Genomic DNA, 25,180 nt, shown 5'->3' on the forward strand with positions numbered 1-25,180 from the left:
ACCTAACAAAATTGAACCCTTCTATTCATGCTCTAGTGACCTCCAATAAGGCTACTGGAACATGCTGTAAGGACTAGATGCACAGTAATCTAACTGAGGCCTCATCCATCTGGAATTATGTATTATTGGAAGCTATTTTCCCCAGGCTGTAAAGGTCAGCCTTTAAAGTTTTATTTAGGTGCTGATTTGTGTTTGCACTAATACACGAGGGCCTCATAATTTCAGTGGAGCCTGAGGAATATTAGAAAGTCACTGCTACAGTGTTTTATAGGTAGCTTAGGAGGTGCTTGGTGTGTTGATAAAACTGTCTTCAGAAGATTATTTATGAGCTACTAATATGCAAATGAAAGAACTCTTGAGTCACTGATCTGTTGATCCCAGTTTCTTCTAGGAACATTTCAAATAGAAATTGGAGCCAAGAACATTTCAAATAGAAATTGGAGCCTGGCTTGGAGCCAGGGTATGAATTGGGCTATTGACATCTCCTGAATTTTGTTAGCTTGTATTAATCAGTGCTGTGGAATCATTCTAGATTCTTGCCAAATATTTTCTTTTAAATATAGTGCCCTGCCAATATTTGTATCATAGGCCAAAATAATTGTGGTGAGACTTTACATATGTTTTAAAAAGCCCTGATATTGTCTCACTAGATTGACTTCAAAGCACCATCTTCATCATTTTTGAGGTGTAAGCATGCATTTCTTACTATGTCTCTTTAGAGAAATACATTTTTGCTGTAAAATACCAAGATGTTTCTGGGCTTGATTGCGAAAAGAACTATAGTTCAACAAGTTTGCCACTGTCATTTCTTGCATTTGTTACCTAGTGTCAGTTTTCCCCAATGCAAGAATAAAAGGTTTGCTATTCTGATATCGGACTGAATTAACTTGACATGTCAGATGATTTTCAGTGAGTCTACTCTAACTAAATTTAACTATTGTTTATAGGGTTTTAGTACTGTTGAACTGGTTTGGTATTTTTTCTGTAAAAAAAAAGGGGCATACAGAAAGGTTTGGTTATGCTTTTTTAAATAGCTTTTTAGTGAAAATGAAGACAATTTTATTATCTCAAGCTTCTAGGTGGATAATTTAACACTGATTCTGTTTTATTGCTGGTCTCCTTTTAATGCTGCTTTACTTCGTGTTTATTATTGCATATAATTACATTTTATTCTTCTTGGGAGATGTTCTGCAAGTTACTCTACTGAAAGCTGGGATAAAAATGTTTTAAATAAATAATGGATCCTTTCTTATTTTGCAGATATGACCACTACAGCTCCTTTGGGAGGTGAAAAAGATGAAGATTCGGAGAAAAAAGATGAAATGGATGATGATATGATGTTTACTACACTGGGTGAAGAAGACAAAACAAAGCCTTCTGTAGCTCCTCGCTGGGCTACTCGAGTATTTGCTGCTGATTGCCTGTGTCGAATTATCATGCTCTGTGAAAATGCAAATAAAGCCCACTTTGATCTAGCTCTTGCCCGTTCTGCCAAACTCAGAAATCCTAAAAGTAAGAGAGACTGGTATCTTTTTCTCTCTCTGTGTGTGTGTTTCTTCTCTAGAATAACTACTTAATTATAGGTTTGCAGATGTAGACAGGTTTGCACTCACACAGTGAGGCTAAATGTTAACAGTCCATTGATTCTGACATTTTTATGAGCAGAGGCATTTTTTTCTCCAGTGGTCATCCTTTTCTAAGATCGGCAATTAAGAGACAGTTGGAATGACCATTAGTCTGTGAAAAACTGTTGTGCCTTTTCATCTTGACATTGACTCGCTTCACCTTTTGCCTGTTGTTGCTGTTGAGGGGTCCTGGGGCAAGGAAAAGTCCATTCTGTCTTTGTGCTCACTCTGCTCCTGGTTGCCTTGTCAGCCAGGATGCTGCTGATATTTCCAGAGGAGGAGGAGAGTGGAAACAGCTGCTGCTAATTGACTTGCATTCCAGCCCACAGACTGAGATAGGAGGGCCAAGGAAGTGCAGACCTTTCTGAGGTTGCTGTGAAGGCATCACCACATTTTATTTTGTACTGTTGAATGTGCTCAGTAGGAGAATGTAAGTAATGTATCATAGGGTGGCAACAGGAATTATATATTCGCTGCCCAGAGTAAGAGGCTGAGTTGCAATGCTTTTGTGTTTCAAAGTTGCTTAATACCAGTTTGGTCCTAACTGGGTGAGAGATGGAGTGATTTGGGAGTGGTTGTATTGCTGCTTATACAATACTGCATTACCCTAGCTGGAGGTAGGTGAATGAGCTGGTTGTAAACTATACTTAACACAGGCGTATATTCTTGTAGACCAGATGTTCACTTTGTAATAAATAGTTAGGGATTAGCTGTGCATTATCTGCATGGTTGGTGGGAATGCATGAGGTTTGTTTGTATGTGGATGGTTGCTAAGAATGTATTTGAGATATGCTGCTGTGGGGGAGTGTAGGTGCAGCTTCTATTTCAGGCATTTGTGTGGTTGCTAATGCTGTTTTGTTGGGGTTTGTTGTATTTTTGTATACAATTTTAGTCTGTGATTTTTTATGTTTGAGAATTTTGTATTTGATCTTCATGTACAATGTTTTATTTTGACATTTTGTTATGCTTTACGTGATGTTTTAAGCTAGGTTGTAAACCACTTTGAGATTATTCTTATTTAAATAAATGGAAATCATTTAAATAAATAGTGGTAGGAAAACAAAGGAGTAGAAGGGAAAACCAGTTTGTAACCTGAAAGCTAAGCTGCTGTTCTGGGCATAGGCTGTGGCTACTCTTGTAAATATCTGGGAGCTTCAGTTGCTACATCATGATGACGTGGCTCCCTCGCATTGGCCTAATATGTTTGGACATCGTTATATTGGTGTATTATGTATGTGTCTTGTGCATATACCCTTCTGATCTCTGATCTCTTATTTCATTTCTTTCTCCCAATGTGTAATTGAAGATATCTAGGGTGAATTAACCATTCCCTGCTATATCTGAACCAGGAAGCTATACTTACCAGATTTGGATGAAACTAGGGTCTGAAACCACAGTTTGAAGTTGTTTTCAGATCATGGTTTGGTCTAAGTCCAGTAAGCTCTCGTTCCTGGTTCAGAAATAATGGGAAATTGTGGCTAAATCGCCCTGGAAGTGTTCAATCACAGCATGACAAGAAGTGAGGCAGAGTGACACAAGGACAAAGTATGCAGGCACAACCTTCATGCAGATTTTGGTTTAGTGAGCTGAGATATATATGATTGAATTGGATCTGAAATATTTTGTTCTGGCATGTTAGTATTTACCATGAAGTCTTATCAACAGGTGTTCATAATGATTGCTGACTTATATGTCCAGATTCAGATGTGGTATGCCTCCAAATACCTTTTCCTGGGTGCCAAAAGCAAGGAGGTATAGCAGCGGGTTGCAAGCAAAGCAGTTGACTTCAGAGCCTGCTTGTGGGCATTTCAGAAACATCAGATAGGCTACTATTGATAATATGGAATGTAAAAGAATTCTAAAAAAAGTATGTGATACTTACTACAAAGTTAGGCACATTTTACAATTTAGATGAAAATAATGTTGGAAATTTTGATTACAGTATCGCTTTTAAAGCCTTCATATTGAAATAGGTCATTCCAGTGACTCCTTGTACTGATGATTTCTTTTAGATTAAATAAAATGGTAATAGAATTATGTGCAAAAATACTATGCGAATTAAGTTTAACATTGAATAAATTGTGTGTGTGTGTGTGTGTGAGAGAGAGAGAGAGAGAGAGAGAGTGAGAGAGAGAGAGAGAGAGAGAGAGAGAGAGAGAAATGCAACAAAGGTGATGACTTTATAGATTGTTATATTTTTCATCTTTTCTCCTCCTGGCATTCTTTCAATAGATTTGTTTATGGTCTGAATTAAGCTTTTGTTTCTTGTGCGAATGAATTGCTCCTTTAATCTAAAATATCCAATGGGTGAACCTTAGAAGCGATCACATGCTCTGTTGTAAACAATAGGCACTGTGAATTTGCTAACTGCAGTTTAGATTTTCCGTAGATGCAATATTATTATCATTTCAAATCCTATTTTAAGGAGAATAGTTCAGAATTCATGAGAGATATTGGCTCTTAAGGAGGTACTTTTGCTAATTTTTTCTGTTTTGCTTTGCTTAGACTATATCATATGTCTATATTATAATGTAGTTCTTTGGGGTGAAAGATGTGTGTAAGTTTGAACCACGGATGACTTCTGAAACAGTCTGCTTTTTCTTGTGTCTATTTTCAGATGACCTTCTAGTTCTTCACCTCTCTGATCTTATTCGCATGGCATTTATGGCTGCAACTGACCACAGCAACCAGTTGCGAATGGCTGGTCTCCAAGCACTTGAAGACATTATCAAGAAATTTGCAGCAGTTCCTGAACCAGAGTTTCCAGGCCATGTGATTCTAGAGCAGTATCAGGCTAATGTAAGCTTATCTATGTGCTTATGCCATTGCAAAAAATCAGTTGTGAAACGAGATGTATTCCAGCTGAGAATCATCTTGCTTTTGCTGGGCATGAAGAAATCCTGTTTGTCACAGGTGCTCTGTAGGCTCATTATATGTGAAGATTTACAGCTCCCCCTTTTAATCTTCTTAACCTACGAATTCACATTTGGAAAGTCATAAAAGTTGAGTCAGTAGCCATGGCTAGGTCAGCTTGAATGGTGATGAGCAATTGACTCCCTTTCTCCATGATTTATAATATTACTACAATCAGCATTATCTGCCATAGCAATTGCAAAACGAAACTTGTGACTTCTTTGGAGACGCATTTGCTTCTAAAATTAGATGTCTTTTTCCACTGAAAAAAATGATTAATAGTGTCTGTCGTATAATTATGACAGTTACGAAGGTTAATTAGCTGCAAAGGTTAATTAATGCAAAGTGTCTAAATTTCTGTTACAAGAGTGGGTGTAGGGCATGGTTTCATCAATTTTCCTTTCTCGCACAGGTTGGAGCTGCTTTAAGGCCAGCTTTTTCACAGGACACCCCTTCTGATATTACAGCAAAAGCTTGCCAGGTACAAAGAAAATCATGGTTGTCAGATGGAGAGAGAAATGAATACTAGCCAAAACTGGGAGGGCACATCATATTAAGAAAGCATCTTATCTCCTTGTGAATGAAGATAGGCCTGCGCTGGCTCTTAGGACTGGCATTTTTTAAAGGTTTTGCAATTAATAGTTAGGTTTTGCAGTTCTTCTGAGTAGAGCCAGCTTGCAGCTAGTTGCGCAAGAAGGGGCGCGGAGTGCAAGAGCAGAAGACGAGGAGGAGAGGAATGGAGCGTCGAGCAGGAACAGAAAAGCAGGCGAAAAGGGGGCAGTGGGAGAGGAGGAGAGGGTGCCTGGGCCAGTCTCAGATAGTGCAGTGTCTTGCACAGGGTCTGTGGAGGTGATGTGAAAGACTTGTGCCTAAGAACCTGAAGAACCACCTGCCAATCAGAATAGATAATACTGGGATTTGATGTGCAGTGATCTGACGTGGTATAAGTCATCTTCCTTTGATCTCTAGCCAGATAAGGGTTATAAACCCTCTGCATTGTTGCCCTTTCTTTGCCCTATGTGCATTTTCTGGTAAGATCTGCTCAGGGATGCCCACCAGGGACGGGATTGTATGGAGGAGGCATACAGTTCCTTGATTTATTAGGAGAATGAGGAATCCAGTTATATAGCAAATTCATGGTCTGACTTCAAAGTTATTTTATTGTGTTCAGTCATATAAAGGGCAGAAGATCCTTAAACACCACTGGATTTCCCTTTAGCTAGCAGGTAAACTGTGCTTAGGATGCACCATCTGATCAAGGAAGGAAGAGATGCTTTGGAAGTAGGCTGCTCCCATGATGTACTAGTTTGTGTCTTGCTTTCATCGAATACAATCACAAGTGTTTATGCTCCCTTGTTATTTGTCTTCAGGCTTGTCTTTCTGGTTGTCTTCTTCCTTTTCACTTCTGTTTTATATTTTGTCTGATCTTTCTGGTTTGTCTTATTTCATGTTTTTTTAAATCTACAGTATCATGTTCCTTCTTGGTCCACCCATCATTTTTGGTTGCACTGTTTCTCTCCTGTTCACCATTTTGTTTCTTCACACTTTCAAAAAGCATTTTAAAAACTACCAAAAAAGTTCATTTCCCCCCAGTTTATTGTTCACTTTGTACCTATGTTTTTGGCCATTTACCCCCCCCCCCATGCCTTCATTACATGTGGTAAACTTCGTCTCTTGTTCCTCATAGTACCTAGCCAGTAGTGAATTGCAGATGGTATTATCTAATGCAGTCACATTAATGTTTGTAATTAAAAAGAACCATGAAAGTGTTGCTTAAAACAATTTGTCAGAAAATATTCCTGTGTTGAAAGTTCTTAATTTTTTCTTAAAACCTCTCTGATCAATGCAGATTTGTCTAACTCAATTGTATTGGAATTTCCCATGTTATCATTTGAACATTTTGGTGAGGTGGGCTAGGTTGAGAAATGGAAATTAGCTCTAACTCATGCTCTGGTCTTCATATTTGGGTGGAGTTTTGAGCCTAGACCAAGACTAACTGGTTCTCTGTGTGCAGGAATGCTTTCTTAAAAGGCAAGCTGGCTGTTTATATTGATTTTTAGGTGTGTAGCACCTGGATTGGAAGTGGCGTAGTAAGCGACCTTAATGATCTTCGCCGTGTTCACAACCTCCTTGTCTCTTCACTGGACAAAGTGCAAACAGGCAAGGGGTCTTCCAGCCAGCTTTACAGGGAGAGCGCTACTACTATGGAAAAACTGGCAGTACTCAAAGCTTGGGCTGAGGTAAATGTTTAAGAATAATAAAGCAGTTGCTTATTCTTGCTTATTCTTGCTTTTCTGTGGAGTGGAATGCAATAGATGAAAAAATCAGTTGATGTGATATATTGTTTATTACATTGTATGGAAAACATACAACTACATGTAATAACTTAACGGAGATATACTATAGGTGGGGGTTGCTGCTCTTTGTAAACATTCCAATAATATTCTTCAGACTTTGAATGCAAGACAATGTATATTGAGGTTATTTTTAAAGGTTTCTAGCTGCTACTTGAAATGTCTATATAGAAGTTAACATATGAAGACATAAAGCGATCCATTTATTACATATAATTTCATTGCATATAAAAATAAAATAATATGTGAGCTAGCATGATCCAGTATGTGAAGTGTTGAATTCAGAACTGGAAACATTCTAGCTCAGGTGTAGACTACTTGTATGATCTTAGATAAATCCCTTATCTCAGCCTTCCTTGCCTCTAAGCAAAACAGTGTCAACAAAACAGTGAACTACTTGCCAGGATGAATGGAAAACGGTTTATGAAATCAGTTTTTCTGGTAAAAAATGCTGAAACAATACTTTAACTATATGAAGTATTTCTACTGGTTTTTATATTTGCATAAGACACCTTATTAACATGTTATTTTGTGGTATTCCCTATAGTTGCTGACATCATCAGCCAAATTCTCTTTTTATTGTTTATAACAGGATATATTCAGTTGGAGGAATTCAATATTGCACTAAGGCAAATGTTCCACTAGCACAATCATTTCAGCTTGCCAGTTCTAGGGGTTCTTCCAACATAAACATCCCAAGCCATGGGAAGCATACAGTGGGGAGGAGTGGGGCGAAAGCCCTATTGTGCAAGCAGAAGTCCTTGCACAGGGCTTGCAGTCAGGACTCATTAGGTGAACTCAGTCCAGGGACTTTGAAGCATACAAAAGTTCTCTTGATCATGACTTTTCAACACCTTGAGGATATATACTTCTTTTAAAAAAGGTTTGTTAAACCTTATGGGTTTGAGAATGGGGTTGAAAGTGTGCTGCAGAATTAATCTTTCTGACATACAATTTGGGTGACCATATTAAGAGGTGTGGGTTTTATTAGTGCAAAGTGCCTAGAATTTAAGGGAACATATATTTTAAGGATGGGTTACATTAATGACACTTAATGGCACACAGAGAAGCTTTATTCGTGTTGTCCGTTTATGCTTGTAATACTTTGCATGGATCTTTATCTAAAGGTGTATGTTGTAGCTATGAAAATTAAAAAAGAAGCAGAAACTAAACCGAAGAAAGCAGTGAAGAATGATGACGATGACGACGATTATAGCACAGTAGATGAACTGCCACCGGACAGTTTAATAACACTTGTGCAACCAGAGCTGCCCACTCTCAGCCGGCTCTGGTTAGCTGCACTTAAAGATTATGCTCTTTTGACTTTACCAGCAGAATTTGCAAGTCAACTTCCTCCAGACGGTAAGCTGTTAATTTAGTTTAGAGTACAGTTATTATAATAGTTTTGACATGCGGGTAGAAACTTTAAAAGACAAAGTTTGGGAAGGCTGAACAATGTCCCTACCCTTATTCTGCTATCATTTATAGAAAAAGACACAACAACACATTCCCAATGCACAAAGCATGAGCCTAATTTCCTTAGCTCTGGAGCACTTGAGCCAGAATTGGAAGGTTTCCCTGACCATGGTTAGGAAGCTGTCTCGAGTTTGTTTTTTCATGTTTGCAGAATCAAATAGTAACCTCGAATGTCTGAATGAAATCAAACAGATTTTTCAAATCGCCCTACATAACCTCAGACATAGTGTTGTTCAGTAAATTTGGTTCCTGCAGTAATCTCTGAAATGGAGTAATGAACAATTGATGGATGTGTAATATGTGAACTAGCCCAGGGTGCCATGTTTCTGGCAGTGGGACGGTCAGAACGATAGACTTCACTGATAGTGAGCCACCATGTGAAGAATTCTATAAGCATGTGAGTTTGGGCCTAGTTTGCAGAGGCATGTTAGCAGAAATTCTAAGATGTAGTTGATATTAGCAAAATATTTAAAATGATAATGCACTTTTTACTCAGTTCCTTTTTGCCTCCATCGTCATGCTGAAATCTAGTGTAATATTTTGCCTGACAGGTGGAGCATTTTACACTCCAGAGACAATTGATACAGCTAGACTGCATTACCGGAATTCATGGACTCCGATTCTACATGCAATTGCACTGTGGTTGAATAGTACAGGATTTAATGCTTCTGAATCAACAGAAGATGTGTCGGCAGCAATACCGAATCCACAGAAACGTGCCACATCCATTATGTTAAACCCAGCACCAGGAACACCACCTTCCACCAAACCTTTGCAAGAGATAAACAAAGATCGAATGCATTTGATTTTGGGTAATATGTTGTGTTGTTTCAGAATTCTGTAGTGGTACTACTACTTTATATCATCAGGTAGCAATATTTCCCATTTCAATGGACTCTAGCTTTGTGACAGTACCAGAAACCGAAGCATTGTAGCTTTCAGAACTCAGGATGCCTAAGTGTTTGTGTTTCAGCCTAAGACTCTTGACTTTCTGATGGCTGCAGTAGTATTGTGCACAGTCATCTCATGTAAAAACAATTAAAACTAGTGTTTTATGTATGCACAGCAATATGCAATAATAGTTTTTTAAATACAGTAAACTCTTTACTAGTCACTGTTGTTCTGTTTTGTCTAAAATTGAAAATAATTTGCTTTTCAGGTGTTAGTATACAGTTTCTCTGCTCTCCACGACCAGAAGAGCCTGTTGAACATGTTACATCCTGTTTACAAGCTCTGCACACTTTATTGGATTCCCCTTGTGCTAGAACCCACATTGCTGAGGATCAGGTATTATTATTGAAGTCTATAACTGCAAACTAGGATAGCCATCTGATTATGCAGGAGGTAAAGCAGATTGCTGGAACAATAAATTAAATGAAGGTTTCATGTATTGGTCATGGAATGGAAAAGTTTGTGAAATTGACAAATTGATTAACATTGACTAATATGTTTTGTCCTGATTTTTCTCAATTTAAATATTAATTATGAGGAAAAAACAGGACCAAATTTGTACTTTCAACCTTTTATTCAATAAATGCCAGCTCGGAAACACTGAAACAGGTGCAGCGGTGTGAACCTAATGAACATTTGGGCAAAAACTAATCAAGTTAACTGAGAGAGTTAAGCATATCGGAATTAAAAATGTTTAACCTTGGCTGAATGATAATAATAATAATAATAAATAATAACATTTTATTTATATCCCGCCCTCCCCAGCCGAAGCTGGGCTCAGAGCGGCTAACAAGAGTAAAATGATAATACATTCTAAAACCATTTCATTAATTCAAAACAGATTAATGGCAACCATTAGGCTAGAGTTCTGTGAAGATTGCCAAAGGAGGGAGTCAGGCTGTGCCCTGGCCAAAGACCTGGTGGAACAGCTCTGTCTTGCAGGCCCTGCGGAAAGATGTCAAGTCCCGCAGGGCCCTGGTCTCTTGTGACAGAGCATTCCACAAAGCCCTGGCTCTGGTTGAGGCCAGGTTGATGCATATGGTTGCATGCATCTGGTTTATGCATTTGGTAAGTGCTTTATTTAAAGTGGTGAATGCACAGAATACAGTGGTACCACGGGTTACATAGGCTTCAGGTTACATACACTTCAGGTTACAGACTCTTCAAACCCAGAAATATTACCTTGGGTTAAGAACTTTGCTTCAGGATGAGAACAGAAATTGTGCTCCAGCAGCGTGGCGGCAGCAGGAGGCCCCATTAGCTTAAAGTGGTGCTTCAGGTTAACAGTTTCAGGTTAAGAACGGACCTCCGGAATGAATTAAGTACTTAAACCGAGGTACCACTGTAAGTCTTTCAGATGTAGATTAAATGAGACATAAGGGATTACAGCAAAGTAGGATAGCTTTATTATTAAAGCTTATGATCATATGCAACTTTGAAAAAAACTTTTTTTCTTGCTAGCTCCTTGGTGTTGAACTTTTGAGTGTGCTGCATCGACTCCTCTTGACCTGCAATCCTCCTTCAGTCCAACTGCTAGTTACTGGTGTTGTGCAGCAGATTGTAAGAGCTGCTCAAGATCATCTACAAGAAAAAAGAAACACTATGAGTGAGATATGTTACCTTAATTTTGGGTTTCAGAAATAATGAAGTATATTAGAACAAAGTTTTGTTTGTGAAGATGGGATATTTCAAACTGTATCTTTCTTCATCCTATTTATATTCATTTTGCACACTTGACAAACCTAAACTAAGTTGAATCATTTAGTATACTTTGATGCATTTCAATAACACAAGAGAATCAAAATATTTCTATATTTCCTTACATTTGTAAAAGGAAACAGCTTTAACACTATTTCACTTGATAATAATAATAATAATAATAATAATAATAATAATAATAATTAATAATTTATTATTTATACCCCGCCCATCTGGCTGGGCTTCCCCAGCCACTCTGGGCGGCTTCCAAAAGAATATTAAAATACTGTGATACATCAAACATTAAAAGCTTCCCTAAACAGGGCTGCCTTCAGATGTCTTCTAAAAGTCTGGTAGTTGTTGTTCTCTTTGACATCTGGTGGGAGGGCGTTCCACAGGGAGGGCGCCACTACCGAGAAGGCCCTCTGCCTGGTTCCCTGTAACTTGGCTTCTCGCAATGAGGGAACTGCCAGAAGGCCCTCGGTGCTGGACCTCAGTGTCCGGGTAGAACGATGGGGGTGGAGATGCTCCTTCAGGTATACTGGACCGAGGCCGTTTAGGGCTTTAAAGGTCAGCACCAACACTTTGAATTGTGCTCGGAAACGTACTGGGAGCCAATGTAGGTCTTTCAAGACCGGTGTTATATGGTCTCAGCGGCTGCTCCCAGTCACCAGTCTGGCTGCTGCGTTCTGGATTAGTTGTAGTTTCCGGGTCACCTTCAAAGGTAGCCCCACGTAGAGCGCATTGCAGTAGTCCAAGCGGGAGATAACCAGAGCATGCACCACTCTGGCGAGGCAGTCCGCAGGCAGATAGGGTCTCAGCCTGTGTACCAGATGGAGCTGGTACACAGCTGCCCTGGACACAGATTTAACCTGTGCCTCCATGGACAGCTGTGAGTCCAAAATGACTCCCAGGCCGCGCACCTGGTCCTTCAGGGGCACAGTTACCCCATTCAGGACCAGGGAATCCTCCACACCTGCCCGCCTCCTGTCCCCCAGAAACAGTACTTCTGTTTTGTCAGGATTCAATCTCAATCTGTTAGCCGCCATCCATCCTCCAACCGCCTCCAGACACTCACACAGGACCGTCACCGCCTTCACTGGTTCTGATTTGAAAGAGAGGTAGAGCTGGGTATCATCCGCATACTGATGAACACCCAGCCCAAACCCCCTGATGATCTCTCCCAGCGGCTGCATGTAGATATTGAAAAGCATAGGGGAGAGGACAGAACCCTGAGGCACCCCACAAGTGAGAGCCCAGGGGTCTGAACACTCATCCCCCCCCCACTTTCTGAACACGGCCCAGGAGGAAGGAGCGGAACCACTGTATAACAGTGCCCCCAGCTCCCAGCCCCTCAAGATGGTCCAGAAGGATGTTATGTTCTATGGTATCAAACGCCGCTGAGAGATCCAGCAGAACTAGGAAACAGCTCTCACCTTTGTCCCTAGCCCGCCGGAGATCATCAACCAGTGCGACCAAGGCAGTTTCAGTCTCGTGATGAGGCCTGAATCCCGACTGCAAGGGATCCAAATGGTCCGCTTCTTCCAGGCGTGCCTGGAGTTGTTCAGCAACCACTCGCTCAATCACCTTGCCCAAGAATGGAAGATTTGAGACTGGGCGATAGTTAGCCATCGTGGCCGCATCTAAAGATGGTTTTTTAAGAAGCGGTTTAATAACCGCCTCTTTCAGCGGGTCTGGGAAGGCTCCCTCACAGAGGGAAGCATTCACCACCCCACGAAGCCCATCGCTCAGCCCTTCCCGGCTAGCTTTTATAAGCCAAGATGGGCAAGGATCAAGGAGACAGGTGGTTGGTTTCACTCGTCCAAGCAGCCTGTCCACATCCTCGGAGGTAACAGATTGGAATTGATCCCACGCAAGTTGACTAGACAGGACTCTAGCACTCTCCCGCCCCGGCCCTGCTCCCACGGTGGCGTCTACCTCTTCCCGAATCTGAGCGACTTTATCTGCAAAAAACTTTGCAAAATCATTGCAGGAGATCATGTGGCCCGTACTGGGCCCCGATGTAGCAGGTTGTTCCGCTAAATTGCGGACCACCTGAAAAAGTCTCCTGCTGCTGTTTTCTGCAGATGCAATAGAGGCGGTGAAGAAAGTCTTCTTCGCCGTCGCTATCACCACTTGGTAGGCTCGACATTGAGCTCTAGCCTGTGTCCGGTCAGCTTCAGAATGGGTCATCCGCCACCGACGCTCTAGCCGTCTCAACGATTGTTTCATTGCCCTCAGATCCGTGGAAAACCACGGGGCTGTCTGGGCTCCATGCAATTGGAGAGGGCGCTGATAGCATAAGCACTTGTGTCACCTTTGATTCTGTATGTACCACAGTTTCTAACAGTAAACAGAGGCTGTCTAGTTACTAAATATTAATGTATACATTTTAAACAGTTTTATTGTTGTAATACTATGTAGCTATATTTATACTTTCAGTATTTATTATGCATTATTTTGAATCCCTTTCTACATTGTCATCTGTGTATTCCGTATGATAGTCACATTTTTAATACATACTGCCTTTTATGTTCTTATTTTGTAGATGAAGAAGATGTAAAGGAAAAAGACACTAGTACCATGTTGGGCGAAGGAGGAGAAAGTGGGGGTCTTGTGCCAGGAAAATCTCTTGTATTTGCTGCCATGGAGCTCCTAATGTTTATCCTAGTACGACACATGCCGCATCTGAGCACAAAAATGTCAGATTCTCCGAGTCATATCTCCAGCAGAACCCAACAGCTTCCAGAAGAAAGTGCTCGTCTTGTAGCTGCCACAATTGGAATTCTGTCTGACCTGCCCACTCTCTGTTCCCCAGCTGGTAATGCAGTAGATCTTTCTTAAAGATCTTTCTTTAAGAGGTTTTGCAGAAAGTGTATCCTGGATAGTGAAATGAAAGCATGACAGGTTGAAACCTGTTTTTAAAATGTGGAAAGTGTTTGGAGAAATGTTTATGATGGTGGCACAGACGAGCAAAACAGGCTCTAATGCAGCCTTTCCCAACCAGCATTGTGTTGGCTGAGGCTGATGGGAGTTGTAGTCCAAAACATCTATTATCTATTAAATTTGTATACCACCCGTCATCCAAAGATCTCAGGGCGATTCATGGTATAATCCCCCGCCCCTCAGTGGTTCCTTGAAGGGACAGAATTTCCATTCCTTTAGCACTTGTTTTCCCCGAACTGCACGTCAGTTTATGGAGTACCTTCAAACCTCAGAGATTTGCTTCAGTAGAGCATTCTTGAAATCTGTACGCATTCATTTCAATAAACGGAACCCAGAACTTATTTGGTAAATGAAAAAATGATAGGCACTTTGAGTCAGATTTTTAACATTATAGCCATGCACAATCAGGAACGGCTGCTATTAGGACGTAAAGGTAAAGGTACCCCTGACAGTTAAGTCCAGTCGCAAACGACTCTGGGGTTGCGGCGCTCATCTTGCTTTACTGGCTGAGGGAGCCAGCGTTTGTCCGCAGACAGTTTCCTGGTCATGTGACTAGCATGACTAAGCCGCTTCTCGTGAAGCAGAGCAGTGCACGAAAACACCGTTTACCTTCCCGCCGGAGCGGTACCTATTTATCTACTTGCACTTGATGTTCTTTTGAACTGCTAGGTGGACAGGAGCTGGGACCGAACAACGGGAGCTCGCAGGGATTCGAACCTCCGACCTTCTGATCGGCAAGCCCTAGGCTCTGTGGTTTAGACCACAGCACCACCCACATCCCCTATTAGGACGTAGTTACTTCCAAAATGACACATATATGATACAGTGGTACCTCGGGTTACATACGTTTCAGGTTACAGACTCCGCTAACCCAGAAATAGTACCTTGGGTTAAGAAATTTGCTTCAGGATAAGAACAGAAATCGTTCTCCAGCGGCGCGGCAGCAGCAGGAGGCCCCATTAGCTAAAGTGGTGGTTCAGGTTAAGAACAGTTTCAGGTTAAGAATGGACTTCCAGAACGAATTAAGTACTTAACCTGAGTTACCACTGTACTTTAGTTTCACTAGGAAAGTGAAAGAGCAAAAGAGTGCATAAGAAAAGTCATTTTGGGTCATACCAGACGTTCACCTAGTGGGCAAATAGATGCCCACAGGAAGCCTGCAAGCAGGTGCTGAATGCAGAAGCAGTCTTGCGATTCCCATCAACTGGTATTCAGAAGCATGCTGCCTCCAGCAATAGAGGTAGAACAGAGTAATCATGTTTACTTCTATAGTTTGATATGAACCTCTCTTTCCCTTTAATTCCACAATGGGAGTCAAAGTGCCAGGACAGATTTGAAGCATCACGTGTAATGTTGTATTTTAACAGGTGGTGTGGGATGGACACACAAACAAAATCCAGTGGTTCTGGAGTGCATGGGTAGCTGTGTGCCTACAGTGGCTTTTCTGTTATATGACTCCGATATGCTTCGTGTGTAACAGTGGGTACTGCCCAGCAGATAATACTTGCTCATGTGAAACACCACATAGAATATAGAACTATGGATCATGCCTATGGTGTAGCGTTTTGTTCTTACACTCGTGTGCAAGAAAATATGTTTTTTATCTTTCAGGATGCATGACAATTTTGCCCACAGTCCTGTTTCTAATAACTCAAGTGTTAAAAGATACTGCCGTGAAAACAACAGGAAACCATGTCCCCCCGCCAGTCTCCGCAGCACTTCAAGGATTGAAAAGTATTGTAACTCTTCCAATGACAATGAATGAAGAAATACACAAACAGTGGACAAATCTTATCCGCAGTACCTTGGCCTCAATTTTGGAATACCCTCAGCCAGGTAATTTGCATACAAACACAGCTACTAAAAAAATAAGCAAAAGGGACTGTTCTCATAGGAACCAAAACTGGTGTACGTATTTCAGTAATCATATTGCTATTTCTGTTAGGTCTATAAAATTAAAAGAGAAAGGAATTAAGGATGCATATGGGGGTGTCCAAATCATCTTTGGTGTATTAGTGCTTCTTTGTAGAGTCCAGCATCCTCCTTTAATGCCATAAAAACCCCATGTTTGTTGAGTTTGACCTTCTTCATATATGGCAAGAGTATTAGGATGCATGAGCAATTCAGCTCTTTTATTAACAAAAGGGGACTAATTTGACAAAATAAAAGTGTGTTGCATATTTTTAATAACAATAAATAATCAGAACAAACAGAGGTATACTGGATTATTAAATATATCAATATTTTTAACAATTACGTTATTGTGAGTCATTCTGTATGTTGCCTATGTCTGTGGTATGTAGTTTTTAAAATCTCATGGGGATCAGTACATCTTAAACTTACTTTCCAGAAACATATCAAGTGCAAACCACTTCCATGTTATATCATAGGGTGGTGGTGGTTTTTACCACAAAAAAAAAAAAATAGACTGAAAGGGTTGTGCAATAAAACATTATTATTATTTAAATCAGAAATATTATGTTTATTTTCCAGTATTTTCTTACTTTGTAACTGAGCAGTTTCATTTTGCCTATTTCAAAACCGTTTTGGTATAAGCTCTCAGCCTGTTTCCACTGGATTTTTTTCAGAGGCCTCAAGGCCTATTCTGGATGAAGTCAGCATGCTTACAGCTATTGCACTCTTCCTTTGGTCAGCAAGCACAGAAATAATTGGTGTGCAGTCATTACAGAATGGCTGCATGAATAGATTCAAAATGGCACTGAACTCATCTGATCCTTGGGTGAGTATTCCATTTTCGCCCCAATGACCCAGCATTAATTACAAGTTCACTCTCCCTAAAGCTACCATTTGTGCAGTTAAAAAAACCCCTACATGTAGTCTAATTCTCCTGTGCATGTAAGATGTTCTCAAGTGGGACTTCATTTACACAACTTAACCTACGTATAGCCATATATCAACATAAAAAAAAATTCTATTTTGACTTCAGGTTCAAGATTGGTTAATGTGGTGTAACATTTTAACAAACCAAAGCTACCATCTTACTCGAAAAGACAGGGATTCACTTTATACTAGCAATGCTTTCTTACAGCTTTTTAATAGTAAATAAGTGGTACAGGACCTCAAATAGGTAATAAAGGTGGGCTATTTACAATATAAAAACACAAAAATACTTTACAAACAAATAGTAACAGACAAAAAGAGTACCACCTCCCTGCACATTTTAAAAGGCCATAGATTGTTTAATTAGCCAAAAACCTGGGAAAAGAAGAATGTTTGTTTTTTGCCTGGTGTCTAAATATATACAGTGAAGGTGCCAGGGGAAGCCTTGCTGAACATAAACCTGCCAATAGTGATCTAGGAACATTAACAATTGATGATACCATTTATAATAAACACAGAGAAAAAATTATTCAGAATAGGAAATAATTCAAAACTTTAAAAAGACATTTTAGCTAATCTACACATCCTTCTGCTATATACTGTTAATTAAAAAAAAAAACCTTGTCATGTTACTAACTGATTCTTCAGCAGTAAATGAAGTTTTACCATGTCTTGAATTGTGATTTTCAAATATGGAACAAAATCAATTATCCCAAATTATTCGCACTCTGTGTAGTTTCAGAGTTTGTACCATGACAGATACTGTTTATTAAACACATGAAATGACCAAAGACATAATTACCAAGTTACTTGACCATATGAATTGCCTTGTTTTCACTTTTCTTTCATGAACCATTATTAACATTGTGATGGTTTCACTACCAACCCTAAACTAACACAGCAATCTTTTTTATTGTGATTAGGTTCAAGCCAAATGCTACCAGCTTCTGCTTTCTGTATTCCAACACACCAATCGAGCCCTCTCAACCCCATATATCCATTCGCTGGCACCAATAATGGTTGAGAAACTGAAAAGTGTAGAGATCAACCGCCCAAACAACAAAATGGAACTTTTAGCAGTCCAGGAAGGAATCAAAGTTCTTGAAACACTGGTAGCTCTTGGAGAAGAACAGAATAGTAAGTAGCTTGAATAATAATTCTCAAATTGTACAGTACCTGTAATGGTTCTTTTTCTAAAGCTAATTGTCACAGTGGGAGGAATGGTTTCATAGACTGTGGCTGGGGAGAGAAGGATTAAACCTACACCTGGTGTTTAATTTTAAATACTATACAGCATGATTACTAATCATGCCATTAATGCACTGAGGATATGCTGTATTTTCCTAGTTCAATCAATGTCACTGCTAACAGACCTAGTGGACTCCCAAAAGCAACGTCGCCTTCAATTTTAAGGAAGAAAAATAAATGCTCCCAGGTTTGGAACACACTACCCTAGAATGTGGCTTTTCCCAAAGAAATTGGTTTTTGGAAATTATGAATTTATAGATCATGGACTGTATCCAATTGTGTCCCTTCAATCACAGATTATTTGACCCAGTAAAGGCTTCCATGGGTGGAAGAGTGAGTCAGCAAAAAATAGCTGCTCCCCTTTCCCACTGTGTGTCTCCACCTCCGCCAAGAAATACCGGCTCCAGAAGATTTGACTAACTCTTAGAAACAGTGTAGGAGGAAGCACAGGCAGCTGCAGGAGAAATGGGGGAGGGGTGTAAAATTCACTTTCCTCCCTTTTCTGTTTCCGGGAGATACATTTCAATATATCCCAATCACCCTAGTCTGAATCTGTAATAGGCATGGAACTCTCACATTCTAAAAAGCTAACCTATTTGTTTCAATTGGTGAAGCGGATGTTGCATTATTGATTTTTAAAAACCAAGATGGCTCTTTCAGTGAAAAGGAGCAAAGGTGGTCTGCACATGCAGATGGTTCGCTTGTGCTTCAGAGTGCACACAGCAAACAAATCTGTAATAGTGCGGGTTACATGCTTTGTGATATGCTATGATAATTCAACAGAATCAGAATCAAAAAGAAGATAGAATAAATGGCACTTGTTCTTTTGCAGGTTATATATTGCTAAATGTAGTTTTATCCTATATCTGCCCCCATGGTAACGCAGTACCTTAGGGAAACATTTGGCTGTTCTGGAACTGAGCACAGTGTGGAGTTGCGAGGCGGTCCTAAAAATAGTTCTTCAGCTTTCCTTTTTGGATTTGTATTAGTCAGAAATGGATTGAGATTTTGGAGTTTTTATTCTTTAACAGAAATAAGTGAACATGATGCTCTGAGTTCAAGTCCATAATTTTAAATCTGTTCTTTTTTTCTCTCCTTAGGAGTCCCACTGCTTGCGCTTCTTGTTCCCACCCTTATTTCTTATTTACTGAATGAGAATGCTTTCTCTTCTGCATCTGTGGTCTCAAAAGAACTTCATGAGTTTGCCCTCCAAGACCTAACACGCATTGGGCCCCTTTATCCTCATGCATTCAAGACAGTCATGGGAGCAGCCCCGGAATTGAAAATACGGCTGGAAACTGCAGTGCGAGCAAGCCAGGCGAGCAAAGCAAAGGCAGCTGCCAGGCAACCACCACCCACAGTACATTCCACTCCAACAATTAAACTTAAAACTAGCTTTTTCTGATTTATTCTTGTTGGAACCAATCATAAAATCGATCACCATGCAATATATCATTCCTTTTGTGTTACTGAATAGCACTCTCTGTATTTTTGCATTGTTTGTCTGTGGCTATCCACTAGGGGTTTATGTTCCTAGGTGTGTGTTATAACTTGAAATCTGTGCATTTTAAGGGATGTAATATTATCTATATGTACATAGATTTTTATGAAATGGAATAAGTTTGATCATGCATCTGAGTCTGTGTTAAACTATCTCCTGTAACAAAGTGTTTTGTGTGTTACTTGGTGGCCTTTATTTTTAGACTTTTAGAAATATCAGGTTCAGTGTGTGGTTATAAAAGCTGGGTATATATTTATTTTCCCTGGGCAAATTCACTGACGTGAGGGGGGAAAGGGCAGGCCTGCCCTTAAGGCCATGTGAGGCAGTCGCTTTGAATGCTTCACTGCTAGCAGAAAAGCAGCACTGGTTTCCAGCAGCACAGGTAAGGGAGCCTTGTGGGGTGGCAGTGGGGCATCAGCAGGGTCAAGCAGCAAAACAGGAAGTGCCTTCCCTGAGGGGGAGAGTAGGAAATTCATGTACATTAGTATTTATCTAGTAATGTCAGATACACAATACACAATTTGTCAAGCCTGCTATGTCATGTAAAAAAAAAGAAAAGAACCACTGGCTTATAGCCAGATTCGACAGGGATAGCCATATTTGTCTTGTTACAACAAAAACAAGAAGACATCTTTGGTATCTTTTAAGACCAACAGATTTATTGTAGCATAATATTGCATTTACCTAAAATCCAGTTTGTCAGATGCATGCTATGGTGGATAGATACCTCTTTGTAACAGGCATAATGTGTGGATATCATTTACAAAAAATACACACAACATTGCAATCAAAACTCCATTGTGAAAAATACTTAATAGAACAAAAATGTGACAAAATTGCACTTCTTTTTGCAAATGTTCCTGTCAAGACTACTATAGACCAAGATGACCCATGGAAAGACAAACAAGAGGCCAAGACCCTATGTTTCTTTCCCCCCACATTATTTGGTTCTTTACTAAAAGAGGTGTACTCTTAGGCAGCAAGTTTATTGCCAATTATATGTCACAAACACAGACCACACCAGCAGCTTGTTATCTAGTATAGTGGTACCTCGGGTTAAGTACTTAATTCGTTCTGGAGGTCTGTTCTTAACCTGAAATTATTCTTAACCTGAAGCACCACTTTAGCTAATGAGGCCACCTGCTGCTGCGCCACCGGAGCATGATTTCTGTTCTCATCCTGAAGCAAAGATCTTAACCCGAGGTAATATTTCTGGGTTAGTGGAGTCTGTAACCTGAAGCGTATGTAACCTGAAGCGTATGTAACCCGAGGTACCACTGTACAGAAAGGATTTTCTATAAGGAGATAAAATTGATTTTCATAATACTTCTATGTCTTCTGTTAAAAAAAAGGACCAGCAACTAAAACAGTTTCATTGAACAACAGAATCTTGTGCTTCACAAAGTTGCCTTGCTTTCCTCTGGTAAAGCTAGTACAGGACCATGAAGTGAATGGGTAGTGGATGGTGTTCATTCTCTGCTAACACTAAGCCCCTGTTGTCTGAGATTTCCACAATCTAGTTTGATCTTAGAAACATTTTCATGCTTCTGGTTGAGAAATGTCTGCGGGCCTCGCACATTACGTAAGATCAGTTCTCTAAGTTATGGATTTTTCTGAAGGGTAGGGCTGTTTTGTTGTCATAGATTCCTGAACTGTTTGCAGTAATAGTGTGGGAGTTACTGAATGATCTTTATAACTAAAACAGGCTGGACAAGATATATATATATATATATATATATATATATATATATATATATATATATATATATGCTTTCGTAGATTTTCACGGGTACAGGAATGCAGGTTTTGGTGTCTTCGGGTGTCTTCCCGTGTAAGAGTCGGGGTGTCTGTGCGACGTTTCGACGAGGTCTCACTCGTCATCTTCAGGCTGGTGCTTTCGGCTTCTTGTTCTGTTCCAGTAACAAGAAGCCGAAAGCACCAGCCTGAAGATGACGAGTGAGACCTCGTCGAAACGTCGCACAGACACCCCGACTCTTACACGGGAAGACACCCGAAGACACCAAAACCTCCATATATATATATATATATATATATATATATATATATATATATATATATATGCTTTCGTAGATTTTCACGGGTACAGGAATGCAGGTTTTGGTGTCTTCGGGTGTCTTCCCGTGTAAGAGTCGGGGTGTCTGTGCGACGTTTCGACGAGGTCTCACTCGTCATCTTCAGGCTGGTGCTTTCGGCTTCTTGTTACTGGAACAGAGCAGAATCTGGTGTTTGAGTTCCTATAAATACTGTTGAGGGGTGTGGTGTATAGCCTCCAACGTTCTGGGCAGAGAGGAAGTTCCTAGATTAGTGTGCCTCTTCTTCTTTTGTTCCTTAATTACTTGAGGGATATCTTGTGTGATTTCATGAGTGATATTCTGAATACCACTGGGTGGGTCATTAAGTGTAGATTAGTTGCTAAAGCTTTTGTGTCTTGACCTCTTGAGCTTGTGAAGAGTTTTTCTGAGAAGATGGCTGTGCTGCATTTAGTTGTGCTCTGGCTTGGCTTCGTGTATAGGGGCGAGCTGTGGTTTTGTGCCTTGTGCCAGCCAGATCTGTGTAGGGCTTGCAGGGGGGTGCAGCATCCGGAGGTGCCACTATAGTTTGGCTACTGGATGGAGTCTGTAATATGTCTGTGGAGAGGGTCTGGGTTTGGGTCTGGTGTGGTTGATTGGTGACGGCGTTCTGTGTGCCTCTGGTTCTGGTGTCGGTTTTTGTGGGGAGGGCTAATTTCCAGATGTCTGGCAGGCGGGACGTGTCGTCACGCTTGTTCATGTTGTGAGGGTGTTTCTCTATCTCGATGGCTTCCATGATTATTCTCTTGTGGTGATGTTCCATGTTAAAGAGCAATTTGGAATCTGCAAAATTAATTTCGTGTCCTGTTTCTTTCATGTGTTGGAAAAGAGAGGAAGTTTTTTCTTCTTTTTTGACGGCATTCTTGTGTTCTGCGATACGTGCATTTATTCGTCTGTTTGTTTGTCCAATGTACGTGGCTGGGCAGACTTTGCAGGGTATTTCATAGACCCCTTGGTTTTCCAGCTGGATTTTGTCTTTTGGGTTTCTGAGGATATTGGCTATTTTTTGGTTGGTGCAGAAGGCTGTTTTGATATTGTGTTTATGGAGGATTTTGCTGATTTTGTCTGTAGTGCCCTTGATATAAGGAAGGAGGGCCATGCCATTGTTTTCTTCTGTGTCTTGGTTTTTGGGGGGTGTTTCTTTTTGGATTAGCTTCGTAACCCTGTTTTTCTGGTATCCATTGGCGATTAACACATTTGAGAGATTCTGTAACTCAGTTGTCAAGTGGTCTTTGTCAGCCAGGCGTTTGGTTCTGGAGATGAGAGTCTTGGCTACGGAGTTTATTTGTGCAGGGTGGTGGTGTGATTGTGCATGTAAGTAGCGGTTGGTGTGTGTTTTTTTCTGGTAGATAGTGTGTCCTAGGGAGCCATCAGGTTTTTTGTAGATTAGGACGTCAAGAAAGGGGAGTTGGTTGTTGTCTTCTATTTCCATAGTGAATTGTATTTTGGGGTGTAGGCTGTTGAGATGTGTGAGGAAGCTATCTAGTTTTTCTTTCCCGTGTGGCCAAATTACAAAGGTGTCGTCAACATATCTGAGCCAAAGTTTGGGTTTGTGTTCTGACTTGTCTAAAGCATTGGTTTCAAAGTGTTCCATGTACAAATTTGCGATGACCGGTGAGAGGGGTGATCCCATAGGTGCTCCTTCTATCTGTTTGTATCTTTGTCCATTGTGGATGAAGTACGTGTTGGTTAGGCAGTGGTTGGTCAGGTCCAGGATGTATTTGGGGGGGTTGTATTTGTTTTGAATGGCTGTCAAGGCTTCATTAATGGGCACTTGAGTGAAGAGAGATACAACATCGAAGCTCACAAGTAGGTCATCGGGATGTAGGTATTGCTTCTTTATTGTTTCTATGAACTGGAAGGAGTTAGTAACGTGTGAAGCGATGGATTCTGCATAGGGCTGAAGTTGCTTAGCGAGAAATTTAGCGAGATTTTGTAGAGGTGAGCCTATGGAGCTGACTATTGGTCTGAGTGGTGTTCCTTCTTTGTGTATCTTGGGGAGACCGTAGAGTTTGGGGCATCTGGAAGATTTTTCTCTGGGGATGATTCTTAGCTGGATTTCTTCACTGATAGGAGAGGCTTTTATTTTGGATTTGGTGGTTTTTTCCAGATAGGTGGTGGGATCTGTTTTTATAGGTTGGTAGGTAGGGTCTTGGAGTAGATTTGATAGTTTTGCTTGGTAGTCCGATGTGTTCATCACAACAGTGGCGTTGCCTTTGTCTGCTGGGAGAATGATTATGTTGTTGTCTTTCCTCAGGTTGGTGAGTGCTTTCTGTTCTTCTTTGTGTAAATTGCTTCTGGGTGGTTTGCTGGAGCAAAGGATGTTGGTGACTTCAAGTCTGATTTTATTGGCTTCATCTGGGTCGATTTTGGTCAGGCTAGCTTCGACTCCGCATATGATGTTTTCCGTGGGGATGCGTCTGGGGGCGACTGCAAAGTTGAAACCTTTGGAGAGTACTTTGGTTTCAGTTGGGGTGAGGATCCTGTCTGATATGTTATGTACTGTTTGTTTCATGGGTTGTTGTGGAGGGTGGCTGGGTTTCTGGCGTTTCTCTAGTTTGTAGAGTTTGTTGGTGTGTCTGTCTGTCTTGTGTGAGGTCTCAGTTTCAGCTCTCCAGACGGCTAGTTGTTTGCATTTGTCCCAGAGTGCAGGGTGGATTTTGTTACATAGTTTGAGGTGAAGAGTGAGCAGATCTTTGTTGGTTTGGTTTAGTAGGTATCTTTTCTTATGTATTTCGTTTCTGATTAGGGATAGTTCAGTTCGTTTCAGGATCCTTTCGGTAGCTGGGGTTTTAGAGTGGAATTTAAGTTGGAAGCATGTGGGAGTTAAGTTGTTGTCTCGGCAGTTGCGTAGGAACAGGAGATCACATAAGATGGTGGCTCTTCGGATTTCTAGTTTCTCGTAGGTTCTTGTCAGCTGGAAGGTTTCCTCCCCGTAGAGGTGAGATATTTGCTTTCGTAGATTTTCACGGGTACAGGAATGCAGGTTTTGGTGTCTTCGGGTGTCTTCCCGTGTAAGAGTCGGGGTGTCTGTGCGACGTTTCGACGAGGTCTCACTCGTCATCTTCAGGCTGGTGCTTTCGGCTTCTTGTTACTGGAACAGAGCAGTAACAAGAAGCCGAAAGCACCAGCCTGAAGATGACGAGTGAGACCTCGTCGAAACGTCGCACAGACACCCCGACTCTTACACGGGAAGACACCCGAAGACACCAAAACCTGCATTCCTGTACCCGTGAAAATCTACGAAAGCAAATATCTCACCTCTACGGGGAGGAAACCTTCCAGCTGACAAGAACCTACGAGAAACTAGAAATCCGAAGAGCCACCATCTTATGTGATCTCCTGTTCCTACGCAACTGCCGAGACAACAACTTAACTCCCACATGCTTCCAACTTAAATTCCACTCTAAAACCCCAGCTACCGAAAGGATCCTGAAACGAACTGAACTATCCCTAATCAGAAACGAAATACATAAGAAAAGATACCTACTAAACCAAACCAACAAAGATCTGCTCACTCTTCACCTCAAACTATGT

General features: G+C 40.8%; 1 protein-coding gene across 1 annotated transcript in view; it reads left to right on the plus strand.

Moving 5' to 3' along the window:
- HEATR5B (HEAT repeat containing 5B) overlaps nucleotides 1–19,719 on the plus strand; it is a 46,550-nt gene extending 26,831 nt beyond the window's left edge. Inside the window, exons 24-36 of the mRNA XM_082218095.1 lie at nucleotides 1,261–1,512; nucleotides 4,243–4,424; nucleotides 4,951–5,019; nucleotides 6,599–6,778; nucleotides 8,020–8,254; nucleotides 8,920–9,180; nucleotides 9,528–9,655; nucleotides 10,781–10,925; nucleotides 13,566–13,838; nucleotides 15,575–15,799; nucleotides 16,552–16,703; nucleotides 17,728–17,941; nucleotides 19,153–19,719. Of these exons, the coding sequence (XP_082074221.1) occupies nucleotides 1,261–1,512; nucleotides 4,243–4,424; nucleotides 4,951–5,019; nucleotides 6,599–6,778; nucleotides 8,020–8,254; nucleotides 8,920–9,180; nucleotides 9,528–9,655; nucleotides 10,781–10,925; nucleotides 13,566–13,838; nucleotides 15,575–15,799; nucleotides 16,552–16,703; nucleotides 17,728–17,941; nucleotides 19,153–19,457 (2,621 nt within the window). The 3' untranslated portion in view covers nucleotides 19,458–19,719. The remainder of the gene's footprint in view (nucleotides 1–1,260; nucleotides 1,513–4,242; nucleotides 4,425–4,950; nucleotides 5,020–6,598; nucleotides 6,779–8,019; nucleotides 8,255–8,919; nucleotides 9,181–9,527; nucleotides 9,656–10,780; nucleotides 10,926–13,565; nucleotides 13,839–15,574; nucleotides 15,800–16,551; nucleotides 16,704–17,727; nucleotides 17,942–19,152) is intronic.
- Nucleotides 19,720–25,180: the final 5,461 nt, after the last annotated feature.

This window comes from Podarcis vaucheri, assembly GCF_965113315.1.
Source record: "Podarcis vaucheri genome assembly, chromosome: 3".
Lineage (NCBI taxonomy): Eukaryota > Metazoa > Chordata > Lepidosauria > Squamata > Lacertidae > Podarcis > Podarcis vaucheri.